The 25,028-nt window shown below is 45.1% G+C and overlaps 1 protein-coding gene across 3 annotated transcripts in view; it reads left to right on the forward strand.

Annotated features, from left to right (window-relative positions):
- Window positions 1–24,728, forward strand: part of LOC146073961 (uncharacterized) — a 37,533-nt gene extending 12,805 nt beyond the window's left edge. For 2 of the 3 annotated variants that reach the window (XM_083181580.1, XM_083181581.1), the window contains exons 2-10: window positions 1,367–1,711; window positions 4,309–4,644; window positions 4,976–5,059; window positions 15,769–15,852; window positions 18,503–18,565; window positions 19,907–19,953; window positions 21,425–21,518; window positions 23,091–23,130; window positions 24,571–24,728. In XM_083181580.1, coding sequence (XP_083037706.1) covers window positions 1,367–1,711; window positions 4,309–4,644; window positions 4,976–5,059; window positions 15,769–15,852; window positions 18,503–18,565; window positions 19,907–19,953; window positions 21,425–21,518; window positions 23,091–23,130; window positions 24,571–24,688 — 1,211 coding nt within the window. In that variant the 3' untranslated portion in view covers window positions 24,689–24,728. The remainder of the gene's footprint in view (window positions 1–1,366; window positions 1,712–4,308; window positions 4,645–4,975; window positions 5,060–15,768; window positions 15,853–18,502; window positions 18,566–19,906; window positions 19,954–21,424; window positions 21,519–23,090; window positions 23,131–24,570) is intronic. The other variant, XM_083181582.1, reaches the window with a different exon arrangement.
- Window positions 24,729–25,028: the final 300 nt, after the last annotated feature.

Here is a 25,028-nt window from a genome sequence, read left to right on the forward strand (position 1 = left end):
AAGCAGGTGCTGCCCCTAGGTGGGAAATCCGGCCCTGGCTGCTGCGCTGCAGGTTCCCCTACTGCCAGAAGTGTCCCCACGGTCCTCTGCACCAGCCCTACAACTTTTATCAATGTCTTGCCCACATACCACTATTATACAGCTTCCTGCTCTCATACACCCCCTTACTCCCTCCCAGTGCGAGAAGACGCTCACCCACTGCCGGGATCTGCATACTGTCCCCCACCCTCCTCCAGTTCTAGGGATGCCTATCGACCATCAATGATTTCAAATGATCAATGGTTTATGGCCGATGTTGAATACTTTTGCCATCGATGTGGGAGGACCAGATGGTTTCCCTACATCAATGGCAAAGGAGAACCGAGCAAGTTTCAAATTTTTTTAAGGTGCCGGGACACGGAGCATAGCTCCGCCCCCCACACCCGGAAGTCTCGCCACCGAGTTCTGATTGACCCACGGCCTGTTCAGTCAGATATAATGGATGACCATCGATAGCTACAACAATCGATGGTTATCCAAGTAATATGTTACTACTATCGATGGCATGTTGCAAAATCACCATCAATGCCAACCATCGATGGCGTCTGCACCTATGCCCATCCCTACTCTGCAACAGCCAAAAACCTTTAGTACCCCTCATGCCCACACACCTCTATCACTGCCCTGCCTCCCGTTCTCCTGCCCCGTAACGTCCGCCAGTGGGGACCCGCTCACCCTGTGTTGCCCACATTCCCCTATCATGCTTTACCACCCAGCCTCCTGCACCCTAACTCCCACCCAGTAGGAGGAGACACTGACTCAGGGCCACCGTCCTGTACTCCTGTGCTGCCACGCTGGACCCTCACCCACTGGCAGAAGCTGCACAGTGTCCCCCACCCTCCTCTTTAGTTCCCCTTATGCCCACACACCCCTATCACTACCCAGCCTCCTGTTTTCCAGTGGGGAGCCGCTGACTCAAAAACACCCTACTATACTATTGCACACACACACACACCTAAACAACACGCACCCCCCCCCCCACACCCACAAATGTCACTGTATCCTCCACACTATTAATGTACATCTTACTCTGTAACCGCTTTTTAATTAAACAAAACAATACACACCCCCTTCCAAATCATATGCTCTCTATTTAACACATTTCACCTATAACTCAAGTTGCAATACAGGCATCTGTCATACAATTCTAACCATATTTCTCACAATACAAACGTTCACAAATTAATGGGGCGCAGCCCCTTACGACGGTGTGAAGAGCGCCCGTAGGGCGCGATGAATCACCTAGTTATTACAATATTAATTGTCCTCCAAAAATAATGTGGATCCACTGACCATAATTTTTTTCATGTTTTTCTCTCACTTGCAGTCCCCCTGGTATGTGGACTAATGGTGGGAGGAAGAGAGGGTGAGTCTGTTACCCTTCCTTGTACTTACTCCGTCAAGAAATCTAGCGATATCACTACCATGTGCTGGGGACGCGGAAGCTGCCCAAGTTCTAAGTGCACTGATGCTGTTATCTGGACTGATGGTCACACGGTTACCTATCAATCATCTGATCGGTACCAGCTCAATAATAACATACCCAATGGGCAAGTGTCGCTGACTATCACCAAAGCACAAATGGAAGATGCCGGGATCTACTGTTGCCGTATAGAGCATCATGGATGGTTCAACGACCAGAAAGAGAATATAGAGCTAAAGATGTCAAAAGGTGAGAGAATAAATCTTTAAATATTTAGCATGTACTGTAGTATGTATATAGAGATGTTAATACTATAAATACTAAATGTACAGTCAGAGTTCCTAGATTATTACAAATAACTATAAAATGCCCACTTGGCAGTTTAAAAGACCAGTCAATGACTACTCCACAGGTTCTCAAACTCGGTCCTCAGGACTCCACACGGTGCATGTTTCGCAGTTCTCTTCACAGAATCACAAGTGAAATAATTTGCTCCACCTGGTGATCTTTTCAAATGTGTCAGTGAGTAATGAATGCACCTGTCAGGTGACCTGGAAAACGTGAACTGTGTGGGGTTCTGAGGACCGAGTTTGAGAACCACTGGACCACTGCAGTGCTGTAAGTCTTTATTCATTTCACATTATCTCACAATTGATTCACTGCAAATCCATACCTCCCAACTGTCCCGCTTACCGCGGGAACGTCCCAGTATTCGGGGACGTTCCCGCGTCCCGCCCAGGACCGCCATTGTCCCGCGGTGGGGGGGGGGGCAGTTGGGAGTCCCCCCAGCCTGACAAGAACAGACGCTGTGCGCATCTATACAGCGCCGCAGAGTGGCAAAAAATGGGGGCGCGGCCAGAGGGGCCATCCCACAAGAACACGCCCCTTTTCAGAGGCCACGCCCCACCATCAAAAAGTTGGGAGGTATGCAAATCTACCAGAATAACCCCCAAAGTCTCATTCATGCACTTGCATTTCACTAATTCAATATTTATTTAATGTTTCTGCACATCTTTTTAACCTCCCTAGATGGTCTTAGTTAGCCTCTCCCTTCTGTCATGTACCCCACTGGCCCAGGGGCATCTTAAGCCTGTGTAGAGGCTCCTTCCGGCTGGGCACCTCCTCTCTGCCAGGAGCAGCGCTGTTTAGTAGGGTCTGAGCGCATACACGAACCTTTGAAAAAAATGGCCACTTTTCCAGACATTTTTGTGGAGTCTGAGCACTAGAGCGCTCAAGCTTCACTGGACATGGGAGATTTTGGGAGAGTTTTCCCATTTCTTTAAAAGCGGCAATCATTTACATGGAAAAATTTGTTTTTTTGCCATGTAATCGATTGGCGCTTAAAAAAATATGGGAAAACTCTCCCAAAATGTCTCACTTTCTGATTCTCACACCCTGTTACACATTTGGCTCTATAACTATTTGAAAAAAACAAACAAAAAAAACAACTATGGGTAGTCAATCCAGGATTTTGACTGTGGGACCGTCACGACAGTCGGACCCACAGTCAAACCTGTTTTGTTGTAATCTGTCTTCAATGCTGTCGGAAAAAGCAGCATTTATTAGGCGGGGGGACGCTATTTCTCCTGTCGGAATGAAAGATAATTATTAATAGTGGATCTGTTCAATAAATTATCACAGATTTCAGGGCCGGTGCAAGGCACCGGAGCGCCCCAGGCGAGTCGGGGTGGGGGCGCCCCGGTGCCGGGGGGGGTGTACCTGTCCTGCGGCTGTGTATATAAAGCTTGCGGCAGCGGGGGGTCCCTGCAGTCAAGAAATAACGAGCGCTATCCGCCTGGCTACGCGGAAGCGCTTCTGTTGTGAAAACACTGGCCGCACAGCGCACGCTGATTGGCTGAATCTCAGCCAATCAGCGTGCGGCCAGTGTTTCCACAACAGAAGCGCTTCCGCGTAGCCAGGCGGATAGCGCTCGTTATTTCTTAAATGCAGGGACCCCCCGCTGCCGCCGCCGCAAGCTTTATATACACAGCCGCAGGACAGGTACCCCCTCCAGTGGCCGGCGCCCTAGGCAAATGCCTAGATTTGCCTAGTGGTGGCGCCGGCCCTGACAGATTTAAACACTGCCCATGGTCAAAAACTTTTTACTCACTGGAGGATGTGAGCTGAAGCCTACAATAAGAAATAAGCAAGGAATATTATTTATTTACTAATGATATTGTAAAACATCAATATGCTGCTATTAAACAAATTTAAACGTTAAACACATTTTTACACAATAAAAAATGATGTACAATACCATAAAATAAACCAAAATAAAAATAAATGAATTACTTGTAACTCTAGGTGCCCATACACGGTATAATTGTATGATTATGTATGATTGTATGATTATGCACTCCATCGCATCGCATCGCATTTGATTTGCATGAAATTTGCGAGCGATGCGATCTACATCAAAAAGAATGTGCAGCACATACTTTCTGAGCTGTGCGATGGGGGCACATCTCATCGTACACGGCAATTGTACCGTGTATGGCAGGCATGTCCAAACTATGGCCCTCCAGCTGTTGTGAAACTACACATCCCAGCATGCCTTGCCATAGTTTTAGCATTCCCTAATAGCAAAACTGTGGCAAGGCATGATAGGACTTGTAGTTTCACAACAGCTGGAGGGCTATAGTTTGGACATGCCTGGTGTATGGGCACCTTATGCCTGCACATTTATTGATCTGTGTATGTTAGTATGTTACAATATTTATACTTTTTATACCTCTGCCATGCACAGAATTGTGGTCATTTTTGGAGCCCCGTAAATAAATAATAATAAACTCTCAGTTGTATCACACTTTAATGCTTCTACATTTATTTATACAATATTACTACAGCAATTACTACAAAGCCACCTGTCAGGACTACCAAGACAACTCCCCCTCCTCCACCTGCCAGGACTACCATGTCACCTCCTCCACCTGCCAGGACTACCATTCCACCTCTTCCACCTGCCAGGACTACTATACCAACACCACCAAATGCCCAGACCACTATTCCACCAACTCCACCTGCAAAGAGAACCAATCCACCACCGCTACCTGCCCGGACTACCACTCTACTTGCCCGGACTACCACTCTACCACCTCCACCTGCAAGGACAACCACTCATCAACCAATTAACATTATTACAGAAACTGCCACAGTGTCTAGGATAACTTTTCTGATAACAGGTAAATATTTGGGGTGAAAAAGCTTCTAACTATCATCTTAGAGGACGTGTTAGAAACATGACAGCAGCTGATTGGATGGTTCTTTATATCTCTCTCTCTAAATATCTATGGCTTGATAAATTTCCCCTTGCTGTCTCTCTCGGTTTCCCGGTAAATTAAACGATTTTGTCCAAGACAGTGCATTGTGCAAAGCTATGCTATCAGTCTATATGAATCGGAAGAGTGAATTATATTAACCATGGCTTATAGAAGGCTAATGATGATTAACCTCTGGAAATCACCATGAATAATCAACATCATAATACTCGGATTTTCTTTGATTTCTGCGTAGATTTTCCAAGTGTTGTGACTGCACATGACACAAGAAATAAAGAAGTCACAGATGAATACAGTACAGAGACGGAACATGTTCAAGGTAAATATTTCTATGTATGTTTGCTACAGAATAGTGATATGCTCTTTGTTGCATAGGTACCTTGGAAATCCCCAATGACGCAGTTACACTTTGCTATGTTTTGCCCCCGTGTATTTGAGGCCGCAACTTTAGCAGAGCCTATCAGTGTGCATGTGACACTTGCTCGATGTGCATGTGCTTTGTGAATTAAAGCAGAGCATAGAGATGATATAGATGGGTATCCGGTCCAGCGGCATCGAGAGTTGGGTGGGGTGGGGGGTACTTTTTCCCTGGGCCTGGCTCTGCTGGAGGGACCAGGGTCCAGCTCCCCTCCCTCCCCCGTTGCAGGGAGTCGGGCAGTGAGGAAAGAGATGACAGGCTGCAGCCTGCAGCACAGCCTCTCTCCCCAGCTGAGTGGGGAGGGGGGGGGGGGAGAGAGAGACAGCTGCAGGGGCAGCCTGTCCTCTTCCTCCCTCTGGTTTATTTTTTCATGGGGGTTTGGCCACAGCCCCTCCATTTTACCGCGGCCCGGCCGTCCTGTCGGCTCTCCTGATCCGGTCGACAATCACTTGGTTGACACCTAAAATGGTCAACATACTCTAGGTCAACATTGGCAGAAGATTGACACATCAAAAGGTCAATGTGAACATGGTCAACACATGAAAAGGTTGACACACTTTTGTTGTGAGGTTTTTTTTTTTTTCAAACCGACTTGTTCATATTTTACCATCCCACTGGACATGGAAGGGGAAATAGTAGTATGCCGAGGCACCGTACCCAAAACATGGCGAGAACAGTGAGCCGTGCAAGGGAACGCAGTAAACTTATATCGTATCCATGTCGACATATATCAACATAGACAACAAAAACCATGAAAAAATTGCGTTGACCTTTCTTGTGTCAGCCATGGTTATGTCGACCTTTTGCTTGCGTCTCTAAGGTAAATACTGTTTTGCCCTTTGTGTACAGTATGTATATGTTTCCTATTAATTGAACACAGATGTGTCCCCATACACTTATGAGGTATCCAATTAGTAGTGAAAAATAATCATGTGAGACAAAAATCATCGAGTCCGCTGCATTTTGTGGTGAACCCCGCCATTTTCATGGCCACACTCGCCATTTCCACCTCGCTGAAAATAACCAGCGAGGTGGAAATGGCGAGTGAATCGGGGGCAGTTGAATACTCTGACAGAGCATTGAATACCACCCACAGTTTATTCCACAGTTCTCAATATCCTCCCTATATAATTACCTTCCCTCCAGTTATAAGAAATTGTTTCAGTAACAAATACTGTTTTTTTTTTATTATCTATGATTAGTATTAATAGGCAATTCCTTAAACCGCTTTAATAAAGTCATACTTGCCTACCTGACCCTCTCCATGCGGGAGAAAATGCTCTGTTCCTGGACTTCCCTGGTAATGTATGATTTCCATCACCTGTGGGGAACTAGGTAAAGGTGTTTCACCACAGGTGATGGCAATCATACAGTACATAACCGGGGAAGTCCAGGAACAGAACATTTTCTCCTGCATGGAGAGGGTCAGGTAGGCAAGTATGAATGAAGTACAGTTTCTAAAAACTCATTAACCTAATGGCTTAAGCATCTGTTTTCCAATATAGTACTCACTAGTACCCTATTACAATCAGCCTTCTTATGATACATTTCGTTAATATATTACCCATTGTAGCACGGGGGCGATAGGGGCTGAAATCGCTGGGAATATGGTCGCAGGCGACCATATTGCCAGTGATGGGAGTGTGCTCCGGCGATAAATCGCAGGGTGCGCACTCCCGTTTTTAGCCCCGTTCTAATTGCTGGTCGCAGGAGCTTGCTCCTATGACCAGCTGATTGCCTCTGCGGCACCGCCCGGCAGAGGTTCCCTTTCATCAGCGACCATCTCTGGTCGCTGATGAAAAGGAGAAACTGAGCAATATATCTCCCCCGTGTGTACGGGGGTTTAGGCCCTTATTCAGATCTGAACGCAGTACAAATTTATTTGGAAAATGGGCAAAACCATGTGCACTGTAGGTGGGGCAAATGTAACGTGCAGAGAGAGTTAGATTTGTGTGAGTTATTTTGTTTCTGTGCAGGGTAAATACTGGCTGCATTATTTTTTACACTGCAATTTAGATTTCAGTTTCAACACACCCCACCCAACTTTAACTCTCACTGTGCACTGAATAAGGGCCTATATAAGGATGATACATTCATCGTCCTTTCTTCCTTCATTTTTTTTTTTATAAGATCTTGATGATTTGTGTTATGCTAAAGGAGCCCATACACGCTCCGTTGTGTCCGGCTCCGTTCTGTACTATGCGATGCGCGCTCCTGCGCATCACATTGTGCGGTACAAAAAGTATGTGCTGCACATACTTTTTGTACTACCTACACATCGTATCGGATCGCAGTGCATGCACAATGCATGTAATCCGATACTATGTGTACTTTAAAACTTAATAATGGAGCCAAAAAACGGAGCGTGTATGGGCTCCTTTACTCTTATATGTGTTCAATGTATTAAATTAAACATATTTTGACGAATACATATTAGATACCCAAACTGCTCCAATGCATTGTATATAGTCATGCTAGCCATAGTTTTCTCGTAAATACAGCTAGTTACAGTATAAGAAACCTTGTTTTCTCTCATAATACTGTATTTGTATCTACTACTTTTACTTTAAAACCTAAATATATATATATATATATATATATATATATATATATATATATATATATATATATATATATATATAGTCAGGGTGATGAACCGGCACTCTCCTGATGAATATATGATGCCCGGGTGCCCACAAATAAAGTGGATAGTAGTGCAGACAGATGTGTCACTCCAGGGTCTTGGTAGTAAATCAGCGAGTTTTAATAAGCATAAACTGCAATCATGTGCGGCAGGGCCGACGTTTCAATGCCGCCAAGGGCATTTTCCTCAAGGCGCACTGCACATGAACAATATAGCATAAACAAAGTAAATACAGCCGCTGTGAAGCGGTGATACATTTATACTTACCATCCTGCAGAGTCATGGCCGGCAGCCGAGTGTGGCTCGGTCTCCACTTCCGCATGCGGCCGTGTCCCCGTCCACTGACGTCATCTCTGCTAGTCAGGAGCGCCTAGCAACCTGACGCGTTGCCGTGGTGACTCACTGAAACAAACTAGATGCGTCCCCGGCTGCCGTGTCCACGCTCAGAAGGATGTTTGCTAAGGAACCAACAGAGAGAGTAGACATGCTTAATGGTTGAAAAGGCAGGCATATCAGACAGTGTTCGTTACTGCAGACAACTAGACATGTACTAATAAATGCATGACGATCATGTAATAAAAGTCCAGCGCTTAAAGGTTCAAAGTCCAATTGAGGCGCTCATTCAGCCCCCCCGGTGATGTAGTTTGTAGACGGAAAATCCATTTGTTTTCTAGTCTCAATAGCGCACCCCCTCGATCACCCCCTCTATGGGATGGGGGAATGTGATCAATTAGGATGAACTTAAGGTCCTGCAGTGAATGCTTGTAGTCCCTGAAATGGCGAGCCAGGGGTTGGTCCGCCTTGCCAGTGCTTAGTGCAGTCTTAATTGCAGACCTGTGCAGGGCCATTCGGTCCCGAATGGTCCTGATGGTCTTACCTACATAGTGTTTCTGACACGGGCAGAATGCTAGGTAAATGACATGGGTAGTAGTGCATGTCAATATGTGGCGTATTTTGTATTTTATGTCCTTGGTGGGATGGTTAAATTCTTTAGACGGTTGTAAGGCTCTGCAGGTAGTGCACTGTAGGCATCTATAGCACCCAGGTGCTCTGGAGAGGAAAGTGGTTGACTCTTGTTTGTGCAATTTAAAGTCAGTAATGTCCGTGTGGACTACCATGTCGCGGATATTGCGTCCGCGGGTGTAGCATGACATTGGTCTCAAAGATTGCAGAGCAGGTAGTTTTTTGTCTGTTTTTATTATCGGCCAAAGAGCTTTGGTGGCTCGTTGGACCACTGCACTGGACGTGTTGAACATCTGTTTCCATGGTAATACACTTGCTGGATCCTTCTGTTTTCTTTCAAACAGTTTGGCCCTAGGTATTTTAAGAACTTCATCCCTGGTGCTTTGTAGCTGCTGTAAATTATATCCCCTGGCGCAGAATTTCTCGACAATTGCTTTGGTGCTTGTCTCTGCTGCTATCTGGGAGCTAGAAATTCTCATAGCCCTCATTAGCTGAGATTTGGGTAATCCCTTTTTCAGGGGTTTGGGATGATGGCTGGAGGCCAAAAGGAGCGTATTGCGGTCAGTTGGTTTTGAGTATATCCCAGTGTGTAGCTGGCCGCTCTTAATTGACACCTGGACGTCTAGGTAGTGTATGGAAGAAACTTGTATTTCATAAGTATATTTAATTGGTCCATTTCGGTTATTGATGGCTATGATGTGATTTTCCAAGGTCTGCTGGTCCCCTGTCCAATCACATCATAGCCATCAATAACCGAAATGGACCAATTAAATATACTTATGAAATACAAGTTTCTTCCATACACTACCTAGACGTCCAGGTGTCAATTAAGAGCGGCCAGCTACACACTGGGATATACTCAAAACCAACTGACCGCAATACGCTCCTTTTGGCCTCCAGCCATCATCCCAAACCCCTGAAAAAGGGATTACCCAAATCTCAGCTAATGAGGGCTATGAGAATTTCTAGCTCCCAGATAGCAGCAGAGACAAGCACCAAAGCAATTGTCGAGAAATTCTGCGCCAGGGGATATAATTTACAGCAGCTACAAAGCACCAGGGATGAAGTTCTTAAAATACCTAGGGCCAAACTGTTTGAAAGAAAACAGAAGGATCCAGCAAGTGTATTACCATGGAAACAGATGTTCAACACGTCCAGTGCAGTGGTCCAACGAGCCACCAAAGCTCTTTGGCCAATAATAAAAACAGACAAAAAACTACCTGCTCTGCAATCTTTGAGACCAATGTCATGCTACACCCGCGGACGCAATATCCGCGACATGGTAGTCCACACGGACATTACTGACTTTAAATTGCACAAACAAGAGTCAACCACTTTCCTCTCCAGAGCACCTGGGTGCTATAGATGCCTACAGTGCACTACCTGCAGAGCCTTACAACCGTCTAAAGAATTTAACCATCCCACCAAGGACATAAAATACAAAATACGCCACATATTGACATGCACTACTACCCATGTCATTTACCTAGCATTCTGCCCGTGTCAGAAACACTATGTAGGTAAGACCATCAGGACCATTCGGGACCGAATGGCCCTGCACAGGTCTGCAATTAAGACTGCACTAAGCACTGGCAAGGCGGACCAACCCCTGGCTCGCCATTTCAGGGACTACAAGCATTCACTGCAAGACCTTAAGTTCATCCTAATTGATCACATTCCCCCATCCCATAGAGGGGGTGATCGAGGGGGTGCGCTATTGAGACTAGAAAACAAATGGATTTTCCGTCTACAAACTACATCACCGGGGGGGCTGAATGAGCGCCTCAATTGGACTTTGAACCTTTAAGCGCTGGACTTTTATTACATGATCGTCATGCATTTATTAGTACATGTCTAGTTGTCTGCAGTAACGAACACTGTCTGATATGCCTGCCTTTTCAACCATTAAGCATGTCTACTCTCTCTGTTGGTTCCTTAGCAAACATCCTTCTGAGCGTGGACACGGCAGCCGGGGACGCATCCAGTTTGTTTCAGTGAGTCACCACGGCAACGCGTCAGGTTGCTAGGCGCTCCTGACTAGCAGAGATGACGTCAATGGACGGGGACACGGCCGCATGCGGAAGTGGAGACCGAGCCACACTCGGCTGCCGGCCATGACTCTGCAGGATGGTAAGTATAAATGTATCACCGCTTCACAGCGGCTGTGTTTACCTTGTTTATGCTATATTGTTCATGTGCAGTGCGCCTTGAGGAAAATGCCCTTGGCGGCATTGAAACGTCGGCCCTGCCGCACATGATTGCAGTTTATGCTTATTAAAACTCGCTGATTTACTACCAAGACCCTGGAGTGACACATCTGTCTGCACTACTATATATATATATATATATATATATATATATATATATATATAATAACAGACACAACTAAATAATTATTTAAAACAATATACTGTATGTAGATCACTTTTTCAAAGATGCTGCTCCCAACAAGTAATCTGGGTACCTTAAACTATATGGAAATATATTGTCAGCGCAAATGCAAATATAATATTTTTTAAAAACTTACAGGCCTCTGACCAGCCCAGTGAGTCACACCATTGCCCATCCCTACTCTGCAACAGGCAAAAACCTTTACTACCCCTCATGCCCACACACCTCTATCACTGCCCTGCCTCCTGTTCTCCTGCCCCGTAACTTCAGCCAGTGGGGACCCGCTCACCCTGTGTTGCCCACATACCCCTATCATGCTTTACCACCCACCCTCCTGCTCTCATGCACCCTAACGCCCACCCAGTAGGAGGAGACACTGACTCAGGGGCACCGTCCTGTACTCCTGTGCTGCCACGCTGGACCGTCACCCACTGGCAGAAGATGCACAGTGTCCCCCATCCTCCTCTTTAGTCCCCCGTATGCCCACACACCCCTATCACTACCCAGCCTTCTGTTTTCCTGTGTCGTGACCTCCGCCAGTGGGGAGGCGCTGACTCAAAACACCCTACTATACTATTGCACACACACACACCTAAACAACATGCACGCACACCCACAAATGTCACTGTACCATCCACACTATCAATGTACATCTTACTCTGTAACCGCTTTTTAATTAAACAAAACAATACAATACACACCCCCTTCCAAATCATATGCTCTCTATTTAGCACATTTCACCTATAACTCAAGTTGCAATACAGGCATCTTTCATACAATTCTAACTATATGTCTCACAATATAAACGGTCACAAATTAAGGGGGCGCAGCCCCTTACGACGGTGTGAAGAGCACCCGTAGGGCGCGATGAATCACCTAGTAATCTTTATATGTCTAGTGTCCATTTGTCTCCGAAGCACTGCCATCTGTTGGCAGCGAATTAAAATACATGTCTTTCTCTCTCACACATGCACAAACACAGAAGGTTGCAGATTAGCTTTCGAAGCTTTTGCTTCAAGCAGGCTTACTAGTATATATATATGCTGAATGTGCATATACACAGTATCATAAAGTGTTAGATAAGTGGTGCTCTACTGCCACCGTGTGGTTAGAAAATATATAAAGAATGTGTAGAAGATGCTGAGTGACACAATATCAACAGCATCCAGGCCCTTATTCTGATCGGTGCGTACATTCCCGAATTCTTACGGAGCGGGCCGCACACAACGCTATGCGTACATCGTCCGTAGAAACGCCCATTGAGCCTCCGCATTCGGACGGACTTACTATTTAAGAATTGGGCGTGTGTACGGACGACCTACAAACCTTGCGTGTGCGGTGGACACGTACAGATTCTGCACGGTCTTACAGCGTAAGCACGGTCTTACCGCGTTAGAACGTACGGGAACCTGGCCGTAGGCACCGATGCGGAGTATTTACGCTCAATACAACACTATTTTTCGGAGCACACACAGCGAACACATGACCCACTTATGCAATTAGGCAACCTCATTAAAAAGGGATTGTTGTCTATTTGAATCAATGAAATCCTAATATATACTGAAACACATTACTACTATATTCATTACACACATTAACCCTTACAGCATGTGAACATAACATAATCTATATACAGTATGTACAGTTTGCTTATTTAAAAGATTATAAACAAGTTACACATATACTTTTCCATTTTAAAAAAACACACAGACAACTTCGAACTGTAATTAACTATTTATTAAGGTTAAAAAACATAGAAATTTAAGAAAAAATAAATTAATTAATTTGCGCCATCGGAATGGGATTATATGGTCGACGAGTATTAGATCGACGGTGTTTTGGTCGAAGCCGTTAGTCAGACTGTACGGTTTTATCAAAAGTGTATAGATAGACAGTAGCATATGGTCGATCATAGTTAGATCGAAATATGCAAGGTTGAACGGCAGAAAGGTAGACCGCTATTAGGTCGACCTGTATCTACTGTAGGTCGACCGCATTTTTATCGACAAGTACGAGGTCGTTAATCGCTAGGTCGTCCGCTATTAGGTTGACCGGTAAATATGTCGACCGTTTCAAGGTCGAAAATTACAAGGTCGATCAACAATAGGTGGACCGCTATAAGGTCAACAAGTGCAAAGTCAAATGTTTATAATTTGAGCACATTTAGGACGCCTTACACAAGGTTCACCGTTAATAGGTTAACATCTTACTGCACTCTTGTAGCACCTATTCATGACGGTAATGACACCCTGCCACTCTCAATACTCTGCACTAATCATCTGACGTGGCACTACAAGTAATAACAGAGCCCGGCAAAGCGCTATCAACTAGCGTGGAGCTGAGGTCTACATGCAGACGGGAGGCTGTGTGACTTTGGGGAGTCTGGATTTAGTCAGGTATAGGAGTGCTTAGGGGTGACGTCTTTATTGGGTGCAGCTAGGGAGATGGAGGGATCCCAGGGGTGGAGAGCTTCATGGGTGACGGTGTAATGGGGGTGTGCAGCGCTGAGCAGTGCCAGGTCATTGTGGTACTTGTGGTGCCACAAGGGCCGGTATAAGACTTCTTAGGCACCAAAGTAGGGAAGTATGCCTCTAGGGAAAGTGTGGGGGAGGTGTCAGAGGTTCCACAGCAGCCAGCTGCATTAAGTACAACAGGGATCCTCCACAGAAATCCTCGAATATTTGATAGGCAGACTTTAGCGCCCCCCGAGATCCCGGCACCCTGGGCAGCTGCCTACTGGGCGCCGCAGTCATGATAGGGCCCGGCAATGCGCTAGAGTGGAGTTGAGCTTCTAATTGTAGACGGGAGGCTGTGTGACTCTATGGGGAGACTTGGGGAGTCTGCATTTAGCCGGCAATAGGTGTGCCGTATTTAATGGGTGCAGCTAGGGAGATGGAGGGATCCCAGGGGTGGAGAGCTTCATGGGTGATGGTGTAATGGGGGTGTGCAGCGCTAAGCAGTGCCAGGTCATTGTGGCACTTGTGGTGCCACGTCAGAATACTGCTGTACAACGTGGTTTATGTGTCAACCTATTAACGGTGAACCTTGTGTAAGGCGTCCTAAATGTGCTCAAATTATAAACAGTTGACTTTGCACTTGTTGACCTTATAGCGGTCGACCTATTGTTGATCGACCTTGTAATTTTCGACCTTGAAACGGTCGACATATTTACCGGTCAACCTAATAGCGGACGACCTAGCGATTAACGACCTCGTACTTGTCGATAAAAATGCGGTCGACCTAGATACAGGTCGACCTAATAGCGGTCTACCTTTCTGCCGTAAGACCTTGCATATTTCGATCTAACTATGATCGACCATATGCTACTGTCTATCTATACACTTTCGATAAAACCGGACAGTCTGACTAACGGCTTCGTCCAAAACACCGTCGATCTAATACTCGTCGACCATATATATTACTATTAAGTTGTGTTCATTATTTGCAGTGTAAAAGTGTGTGAAAAGTGCTGCATATATATGTGTGTGTTTAGTAATGTTCCATTTAAGCTGCAATGGTTCCAATTGAAGCAGTGACAAGCGTGTAATTAACAAGGAATGGGTAAAGGAGTGGATTGTATTGTGTTCACCTGACATTGGTTGTAGTGATTAGGCGTTCCGATTGCCTAGCGCATGACCGAGTGGTGTCCGCAAAGCAATACTTGCTTATGGACACCGCATATTTCTTGCCTTTTTGGTCGCGTGCATTCGGTGTTCTGTCCGAATGCACGCCTACCAAAATAAGTGCACTCCCCCGTGTCCGCCCATGTTTCCGCCCAGTTTAGACCACTTTGAAAGTACGCCCCTGTGTCATTCCGAATGACGCCCATAATACGCCCATATTTCACGAGTGATTGCGGTGCACATTTCTGTGCGGTATTAGTGAGTACAAGTACGTAGACCATGCGTGGCACATGCGCATAGTGTTCCCCGCGCATGCGCAGACGGCTAAAAAACGGCATCCGAAAGTATACGGAAATGAACGCACCAACCAGAATAAGAGCCCCAGTGTGGTAGTGAGAGAGATTTTTCACTCACTTTTCTTGGTTATTTGCTTTGGGTTATTCTCAGCCGGTTCCTTCAATGCGAAAACCTTAAAATCTGAGAGAGACTCCCCCCGCAGTAGGGAAAACATGATAGTGATATTGTTTGAATAAAAGTTAATATAACACACATAAAAACATAAAAATGGATTAAATGGACTCGTACAATGAAAATTACAATTAATGCTTATCTAATACTCTGCATCAGTTTGTGGAGAGGTGTCTGTAGGTTTCCAACGCGTTTCATCCCTTTCATGGTGTCCGGGACTTCCTCGGGGGTCAATCACATATATATGATTATTGCTATAACATTTTTTTATTAAATATTACATTAGCATTTTCGCTCTCATTTCTGATTACATATTACTTTTACTTTAACTCTGGGATTGTGTATATATTCTTATTAAGGAGGTGGCTAGTGGTATTTTTGTGAGAGAGTTCTAGGCTGGCGCATTCAGCTATAGTCTATATAAAGAAGGTGACTTTTTGGCATTTCATCACTGCAACTCATCTCCTGAACAATCATCGTTATAATATCAATGATTCTGATTTTCTTTGATTCCTCTGCAGAATTTCAAACTGTTGACACTGTACATAACGCTAGAAAACTAGAACCCACTGATGAAAACAGTTCAGAAGTGGAACGCGATAACGGTGACTTTCGCTCTCAATTACTAAATAGTTTTGCATCAGAATTTTCATGTTAGGCTTTATGTAGGTACATTGATAGTGGTGGATGACTTATATATGTAATCAGCAAAGGTTAGTTTCACATGAGAGCTTTCCATATCATACTATCATGAAAAAATAATAGATACTGTAGTCACAATACCCCTCTCTTATTGATGCAAATAGCAGCTATAAGAGATATAAGTTGTATGGGAAAATGTTTAAAGGGTGTGAAACAGGCCCCAGTGTCATTAATACTATTTATAGAATGAATGCAATGTTGTTGGATGTGCATGTGTTGGGGATTGTTACTCCCAATATCATACCTCCCAATGTATGTTTTGTAGAGTACTTGACCTATCCGAGAAGGGGGTGGAGCTTTGCATAAGGAGGGCATGACCTTGGACAGATGGGGTGTGGCCTAGTGCTGCAACCCCATTTTCATCACATACGGCTGATGGTACACACTAGCGCCGCAGTACTGGAGATGGGAAACCAAGCACTGGGTACTGATCCGCGATGGACAAGGTGATATCGGTGCAGTCCCTTGTAGTGTCTAAATATAATACAGGCAGACAGGTATACAGCACCGCACTGTGGCGCCACTACAGACTGTTATACAAAATGGCCGCTAATGGTATACCATTAGGTAGACAGTACTAAGGTAGACCACTATAGGTCGAAGTGCATCAAGGTTGACATGTCAGGACAAAAAAATGTGAAAAAACCCATGTTAACCATTTGACTGCCAACCTTGCCCATGTTGACCTAATGTATGTGTCTACCTAATGACCCAGTCGAACTAACCCCATGTTGACCTTCAGACATGTCGACCTTGATGCATGTTGACCTATATTGGTTGACCTAATGCATGTTGACCTTTGTGCTATCGACCCTATGACCCATTCCCCTGCTAATAGCGGCACACAAACAGGCAGACAGACAGACAGACAGACAGACAAGCGGAATAGATGCTAGTAGCGACACAGAAGTTACATATGTAACATAGAGGAATAGACTCCATAGAGGAATAAACTCTCCAAACCATTCTTAACGCTGCTGCTAGGCTCATCTTCCTCTCCCGCCGCTCTACCTCCGCCTCTCTTTAAACTCCTCACCACCACCTACAAGGCTCTCTCCTCCTCCACCGCTCCTTACCTCTCTTCACTGATCTCTATCCACACTCCCTCCCGTCCGCTTCGCTCCATCGCTGACCGCCGACTGACCTCTCACCTAATCACCTCCTCCCACTCCCGTGTCCAAGACTTCTCTCGCGCTGCCCCCTGCACTGGAACAACCTCCTGCCACCCATCAGGCTTTCTGATTCCCTTACCTCCTTCAAGCGCTCCCTCAAAACCCACTTTTTTCGACTAGCCTATCCCTCCTCCTAACCTCTTTTGATCCTCCTATTCTGCCTCCGTTCCCCTCCGTTCCTACTTATCCTGTTGTTTTTCGTTCGTCCACCCACCTATTTTTAGTATGTTAACTCTTATGAGTAGGGTCCTCCTGCCTCACCTACTCACCCTACCTCTTTACCTCACCTGTCCTCCTGTCCTGTTCTTCCCTTCCTCTACTTCATCTTCAGTCTCCTCGACAATTTTGACACCTACTTCTGAACTGATGCTGATTTTATTTTTACACACCCTGTACGTTACCTTGTCATTTGGTTTTTTGTCTGCTATGTATGGCGCTGCGGACACTTTGCGGCGCCTTATAAATAAAAATACCCATGGGGACGTACCAACGATTTATACAGTGGCATGATAAAGCTTTCTTCCCTTGCCTTTATGCCCCTCTCTATGCATGCTAATACCTTGTTGGCCTTTGCTGCTGATCCTTGACATTGACCAATACTATTAAGTCTATTGTCTATGAGCACATCCAAATCCTTCTCCAGAAATGATTTACTACATTTTTTCCATTTAAATAATATGTTGCATGCACGTTACTGGTCCCAAAATGCATAACCTTACATTCATCGATATTGAACCTCATCTTCCATTTTGCTGCCCAACCCTCCAGTTTATGTAAGTCGCTATGTAGAGAGGCCACATCCTTGGTCTGATATAATTACCGGTACTTATGTAATATCTGGGCTCCCGTTTTTCTTATGAGACCGTGTCCCCTCGCGGGGCTCGCTGCGCTCGCCACGCTTCGGGCACGGTGGCTCGCTGCGCTCGCCACACTATATAAAATCAACTCCATGCGTATTTGGATAGTAGGGGTATGAAAAAATGGGGTGCATTTAACATGGGAGTCCAGATAATACATAAGTACCTAATTATCTTACACAGTTTGGTGTCATTTGCAAAAATGGACATTTTGCTCTTTAGACCTTCTCCTAGGTGCTTGATGGCTAACCTTGAAACTCCAGCTGTTGTTGAACTACACATCCCAGCATGCTCTGCATCAGATTTAGCATGGCCACAAAATAGCAAAACTGAAGCAGAGCATGCTGGGATGTGTAGTTTAAAAACATCTGGAGTGTCAAGGTTAGCCATTAAGGTCCTAGGTCATTAATAAAAATAATAAAAAGAAGTGGCCCCAGCACCGAACCTTGTGGTACACCACTTACAGCTCTCTGTTCTCTATTTTCCAGCCACTTGTTTTATAAGGGTGTTTGTCTTGTTTGCAGACTCTTTAACAGAACTGGATGCCACACTTTCTATACAGCCTACAAGTGATTTAAGCAACAAGGGTAAGAATACATGCAGCTAATATGAGTGGATATACTAAATCAATCTTTTCTACAACAAAAATTGAAATATTTAGGGCCAGATGTATTAAGCTTCAAAAGTGATAAAATGAAGAATGATAAAGAGCCAGCCAATCAGCTCCTACTGTACTTGTTATTTTTCAAACCCAGCCTGTAACATGGCAGGTAGGAGCTGATTGGCTGGCTGTTTATCACTCTCCATTTTATCACTTTTGAAGCTTGATACATCTGGCCCATAATATTGTTTTCAAAATTTTCAGTGTAGGGCAGTGTGTCAATAAATGCACAAAAACTACATTTCAGGAACCAATAAGAGGCTTATCTTCCCAATAAGAGGCTAATTCATTCCAACATTGTCGTGGGAGGAAATGGTTCTTGTAAGCAAGGTTTTTTTTTAATGGCCTTTAATTTTATTCACAAAAGTCCTGATTCAAAGTCTTATGTTAACTCAATCAAATGATTTCTCTTCTGTTCTTCTTGTTCTCTGAAACATACCCTCTCATGTTACCAGGGGGAAGCGGGCAGGGCTGCATTCGTTGGTCTGAATCACTCTGTCTATCCAACTTTTATACTTGCCAAATACCACATTCGTCTGGTTAGGTCAAGTGAGCCAGCGAGCACATTAACTGAATTAGGAGACACTATGGGTGACATCTAATAGGATGAGATATTTTAAGTAAAAAAAACGCCAGAGACAGAGACTGTTTTGTGGGGGGAGAACATTTTCTAGTTACGCCACTGCCCTGGGGCGATGGGCACCAGGCTGATAAATGGTTAAAAATAGGTTCAACTATTGTGTAATGTTGTGGAACTACAAAGCCTGCACTGCAGTGACTTGGAGAACCACAAGTCCCAGCATGCGGGGCATTCAAGGTCCGCTGTTTATGCCCAGGAAGGGGGACCCCACGCTGTTTTTCTTTACATTTTTATTCAAAAACTGCACATTAACATGGCTCCAGATTTACTTATCCATAATTACTCTCCAGGATAATCTTACCCTGCATGCTTCACTATGAAGTGGGTGTAATGCGGTGAGATGTGTCCACTTTTCCGGTAGATCTTAGAATCCGGTGGAACGGTACATATAGCCACACTCATTGATGCAAATAAATTGCGTCTAATTGAATTGACCCCCTATGATGCGACCATACATTTTTATATTTTAGACAGACAACTTACGATAGGTTCAGTAGCCATGGGACCATTACTATTATTGCCAGCCAATACTCCTATAGCTCATGCCGTGACTGTAGCACTTGTGGCGCAAGGGCAGCTGAATTACGATATTGCTTTTCTTTTACACTATATATTTTTATTTTTTAGGAGTCCTGGATCTCCTCCAAGGAAATATCACAGTACAAGTAAATAAGGTAAAAGGTTTAGGTTAAAGCGGCAATCATTCCTAAGGCAAAACCATACCTTGTAAATGATTGCCGCTTCAAAAAAAAAAGTCTGTGTTCGGCCAGCATTCCACACCTCTGGCAAACTTGGACTGTGTTACATCCCGCCATGGGAGTCAAATATTCACCTGGCTGTGTTCCCAAGTACCTTACTTTTAAATGTATGAGCCTCTCATTTACTTTCCATAAAATGGCACATTTACGTTTGTCGAGCAGCGATGTCGCTTGTGTCATAGGGCCCGATGAAGCATTGATCGCTGTTGTGCTAATTCGCAAGTCTACCAGTTATTGAACTCGGCATGCGTACGGATTGTTACACACTTGCATGAGGCCAAACAGCAACAGAAAGTATCTTTTGAGTCTATTCACGATCCCCTTGAAATTTGACTGACATTTGTGGGTGTTAACCACCTGTTTTTTGGGAGTGTCAGAATAGAGGGTGTGCGACTTCAGTGCTGGCCTCAATCAGCCTCTGTCTCTGACTTGTTCCGAATAGATTTGCAGATGGGATGCGATTAGCAGACCTACACAGGGCAGTATTTCACTCTGTCTGGGCGATGTGTATTTGAACGCAGGGCTCTGCACATTTGCACAGCAGTAATCAGGTCCGAATTAGGCCCATATACCATTCCACCTATTCCGTCCCTCCAACTGTTGGAAATTTTCAGGAGTCGACAATTTAGCGGTCGTCTTCGATTGTCGAATCTGCATGGGCGACAATGCGGACACATTGAATAGGTATGTGCCGATATCGGAAATATCGGCACACAATCACTACTCGCCGTAGACTGCAGATGATATTTTACTCGTCTGTTAACAAATCCATTTGGGGTAATTCAATTAGAAGTATAAAGTATCTATAGATGTGTATAATAAAATGTGTGATGTTGACATATGGTTAATATTGTTGATTTGCACAGTCATACATTGTAATACCACATTGCCAAGAACTCAATTGCCCCATTGTGTCTTTAATAAAACATAGGACCCAATTCATATACATAAGCCATGTGCAGAACAGGTCCTGTGTGATTGGATGCAGTACCCCCAAGCTGTAGCCTGATTGACAGGAGGAGGGACTGGTCAGTTTTCACAAAAAGAGCGTTGCCCCTGTTTTCTGGTTGTGCTGAGGCCAAGGTCTGCATTTTCGGATGTGTCGGCTTACTCAGATAACCACTGCTACCAACGTTATGACCGATTGTCTCCATGGTGACAACAGTCAGATAGCAGATGCAGGCAGGAGGCACGCCTCCTCTAGCATTACCATTTTTTACAAATCGCTGCAGTGATGTTTCCTGCATACATCTGTGCCCATTTATATGAGTCAAGTAGCCACAATCAGCTGAAATGTTTATTTATATTTAGAATGTATATAAATAAATTATAATTAAATAAATAAATAAATAATGATGATGATGGTGAGAATGTATTTGTCTTGCAGGAGAGAGGCATTTTTCTCCACGTTCTGATAATTACTATTAGTCTCTTACTGATTCTGGTGGTTATGGCTCCACTTCTGGTTCTAAAATGCAGAGGTGAGTTCCGGATCTGATTTTTGCTAACATATGACTAGTAATAGGAGTAATGCCAGTCACTGAGATACAGATGGAGCGTCCTCCATCCTTGCAGGGGCTGGTTCTATCGCCAGCCATCGGAAGGGGGCGCGCGTGCACGAGGCGCTCGTGCGCTCTGTTCCGACGGAGCTCCCCCCGGGTCCCTGCCGCCGCCGCTGCTCCCACCTCCCAGCCCTCCCCCTAACCCTGCCCGTCTGCCTGAAGTGGAGAAGGGCAGGGTCCTGCTGCCCAGCTGCTGAGAGACTGGGATGCGCATACGTGTGAGACGCATGCGTGTCCCAGTCTGATGGAAGAGAGGGGCTCCATCTGTAGGTGCTTTACATCTTATTGTGTACCTTGTAGGAGATCTACAGATCATTTTTCATATAAGTTGCACATTAAATGAAATAATAGAAAGAACAGCAGAGAGAACTCTACCCACAGAACAGAACATAATACTAATGTGGATATTTATCTATTACCACTTATTTATATAGAGCACATTTATTCCGCAGCACTTTACAGAGGATATTTGCCAAAGACTTACTCAGCGCTGCAATGGCCATGGGGAGACGGAGGCCGATGTCAGCGGCCCTCCCTCCCAAGGGCCAGGCGCCGCATGTGATTTCTGGGACACTCAGGTGGGCCGGGCAATTTGCAAATGGGAACGCCAAGCGTTTCATGGGAGTTACCCTGCAAAGTGCCTGGTGACGTGGGCGCGGGCAGCCATAGAGGTGTCTCAGATCATTTCATGGTCGCCGACCATTGAATAATTTCTTCCCCGCACCCAAGGCTGCGAATGGATGATTATGCAAATCATCCATTTGCATGCCTGCGGGGGTTCGGGGGGGGGGGGGCGGCCGTGTGGGCGGCCCTTGGTGGACTTGCAAGGCTGCAAAAATTGCAGCCTTGCGAGTCAACCAGAATAAGGGCCCATGCATGGTCATTCGATAAAATGAACAGGTCTGGGCCCAGTGGCGTAACGAAATATTTTGCTCCCCCCCGCCGGGACAATTTAGCCGCCCCCTCCCCCCCCGGCAATTTAGCCGCTGCCCCCCGTTAAAAGACCCCCCTGGGGAGCTGGCAGGGGGGTCCGTGCGGCGCGGAGGTACCTGTATTCAGGGAGAGCCTGAAGGTCCCTGCGCCTGCGGCGCTGAGTATGATGTTGCCGGGGTCCCTGCAGTGAAGTGGAAATAACGCGCTATCTCTAGCGCGTTATTTCCACTTCACTGCAGGGACCCCGGCGGCGGCAACATCATACTCAGCGGCACAGGAACCTCCAGGCTCTCCCTGAATACAGGTACCTCCGCGCCGCACGGACCCCCCTGCCAGCTCCCCGCTGCACCCACAAGCAGTGGGGAGCTGGCAGAGAAAAAATAGCGCCCGCAGACCCCCGGCGCCTCCCCGCCACCGCGGGGGCTGCAGCCTTATAGTTACACCAGTGTCTGGGCCCACAGTGCAAAGTGAAATGTTTTATTTTTTGGCCAGTTCAGCACTAAAAAAATAGATGTTGTGTCATTCTAAATTCCTTCTATTATTGTTTCTCAATACCAGGGAAACTGAGAAGACAGTACATGTCAGGTTTGGATCCCAAGTAAGTATTGATTGTTCTCCTTTCCTCAGTGATCATATTATGTTTTCCTCTTACATATAGTTTAGACTTTTCTTAATAAAGAGTTAAAAAAATGAAAAAGTTAAACAAACAAAGTTTAAACAAACAAAGAATAAAATAAAGTATTATCTGGAAAAGTCAGTGATGTATTTCCCAGTAAGTCCACTAGAGGCAATCCTCCGTCAGTATGCTATTCCATTGTATGCAACCGAAACCAATGTGGCAACTTCCAATCATCCGTTTATGCAAATATTTCATATTATTATCACAGTTGCACACATCATAGGAAGGACATCAGAAATGAAGGCAATGGTTAAATATACAATATCCTTAAACCAATCTGAATTACCAACTAACTACAGCATTAAGAGATTTGCTTCTCTAACACAGGCAATATTATAAATGAATACTGACAAAATCATGTCAAATATAGATGGAAAACATATTTAATGTCAGATGTTGCATCAAAGCATGTATAAGAAATATACACTACAATAATATCCAACCAATGAGAAACAAGCAGCATAGTAGGAATAAAAGGTACAGTATATCATACCTCCCGCTTCCTGGGAACGTCACGGTATTTTGTGGACATTCCCGTGTCCCGCCTGGGGCTGCGGCGGGGGGTGGATAGTCAGGAGTCCCCCCCCTGTCAGCTGCATGTGCACAGCGTCTATACCCGCAGCCAGAGGGGCTGGTGACATGGCTAGAGGCTCACAGAGCCTCTGGGCCATGCCCCCACACAGTGGAAAAATGGGGGCATGACCTCATGGAAAGATGTGATTATAGGCCAGCGGCAGCCAACTCCAGTCCTTGAGAGCTACCAACAGTTCACGTTTTCCAGCTCACCTCGCAAGCACACAGGTGCACTCAATACTAACACATTTTAGAAGATCCACAGGTGGAGCTAATTACTTCTGTGATGAGACCTAGAAAACGCTAACTGTTGGTAGCTCTCGAGGACTGGAGTTGGCTACCCCTGTTATAGGCCATGCCCCCTTTTTGGAAAGCCACGCCACCTAATTTCGGTTGGGAGGTTTGTTGGGAGGTATGGCATATACCTAAAGTTGGCAACGTTTACAGAGCACATGCTGATGGAATCCTGATCTATGCCATCAGAAATTGTGGGGTCGGATTGAAAAAAGAAGCAGGGCCTTTCTTAAACACCTGAAATGCCTGGTCAGACCTCCGGTGTCTGCACCACTGGCCGCACTACTCAACTTCTATATTGGTTCAAGGGAAATGTGACCTTTGTTTATGACAAATTATACTTTATAAACTCCAGTCCTGGGCCCCCTTTTTGTCTGGGCCTGGTACTGGAGTACCCCCATTCCCCCCATTGACGGCTGCCCTGGGGGTGCAAACTTATCTCAGAAATGTGGCATAATGATATTTAACTCGAGTTCTATGTTGCTTCTCTAGTTTAGAGCTGGTCACACATGCTGAAGCACTTTTAGAAGCAACAGCGATGGATCAAGCCCAAGAGGATGAAGTTGAAGGAAGACAAACAGAAGATACTCATATTAATAAAACGGACTGATTTCAATAAAAATAAATTGTATATCTATTTGCTATAACAACTACTGTAAATGAATGTCCCTCTTTCAATTCTGTCTCTAGACTGAAGCTATTGGCCAAACCCAAACGAGTGGATCGGAGAATCGGGAATATTAAGCATGTTTAAAAGCTTGAGTCCCTAATCTCAAATGAAAACGATCAGGATCAGCAAATCAGGGATTTTTAACGTTAAGAATTTCCCCGTTTCCTCAAGAGAGTGCAAATCATCAATGAATCTGATCAAATGTTCTTGTTGGATTGTGAAATTGGGGAAACAGGGCTCAGATGTTTTGGTATCTTTAGACCAAACAGAAGATTGTAAA

This window comes from Crinia signifera, chromosome 4 (genome assembly GCF_055691185.1).
Source record: "Crinia signifera chromosome 4, ASM5569118v1, whole genome shotgun sequence".
Lineage (NCBI taxonomy): Eukaryota > Metazoa > Chordata > Amphibia > Anura > Myobatrachidae > Crinia > Crinia signifera.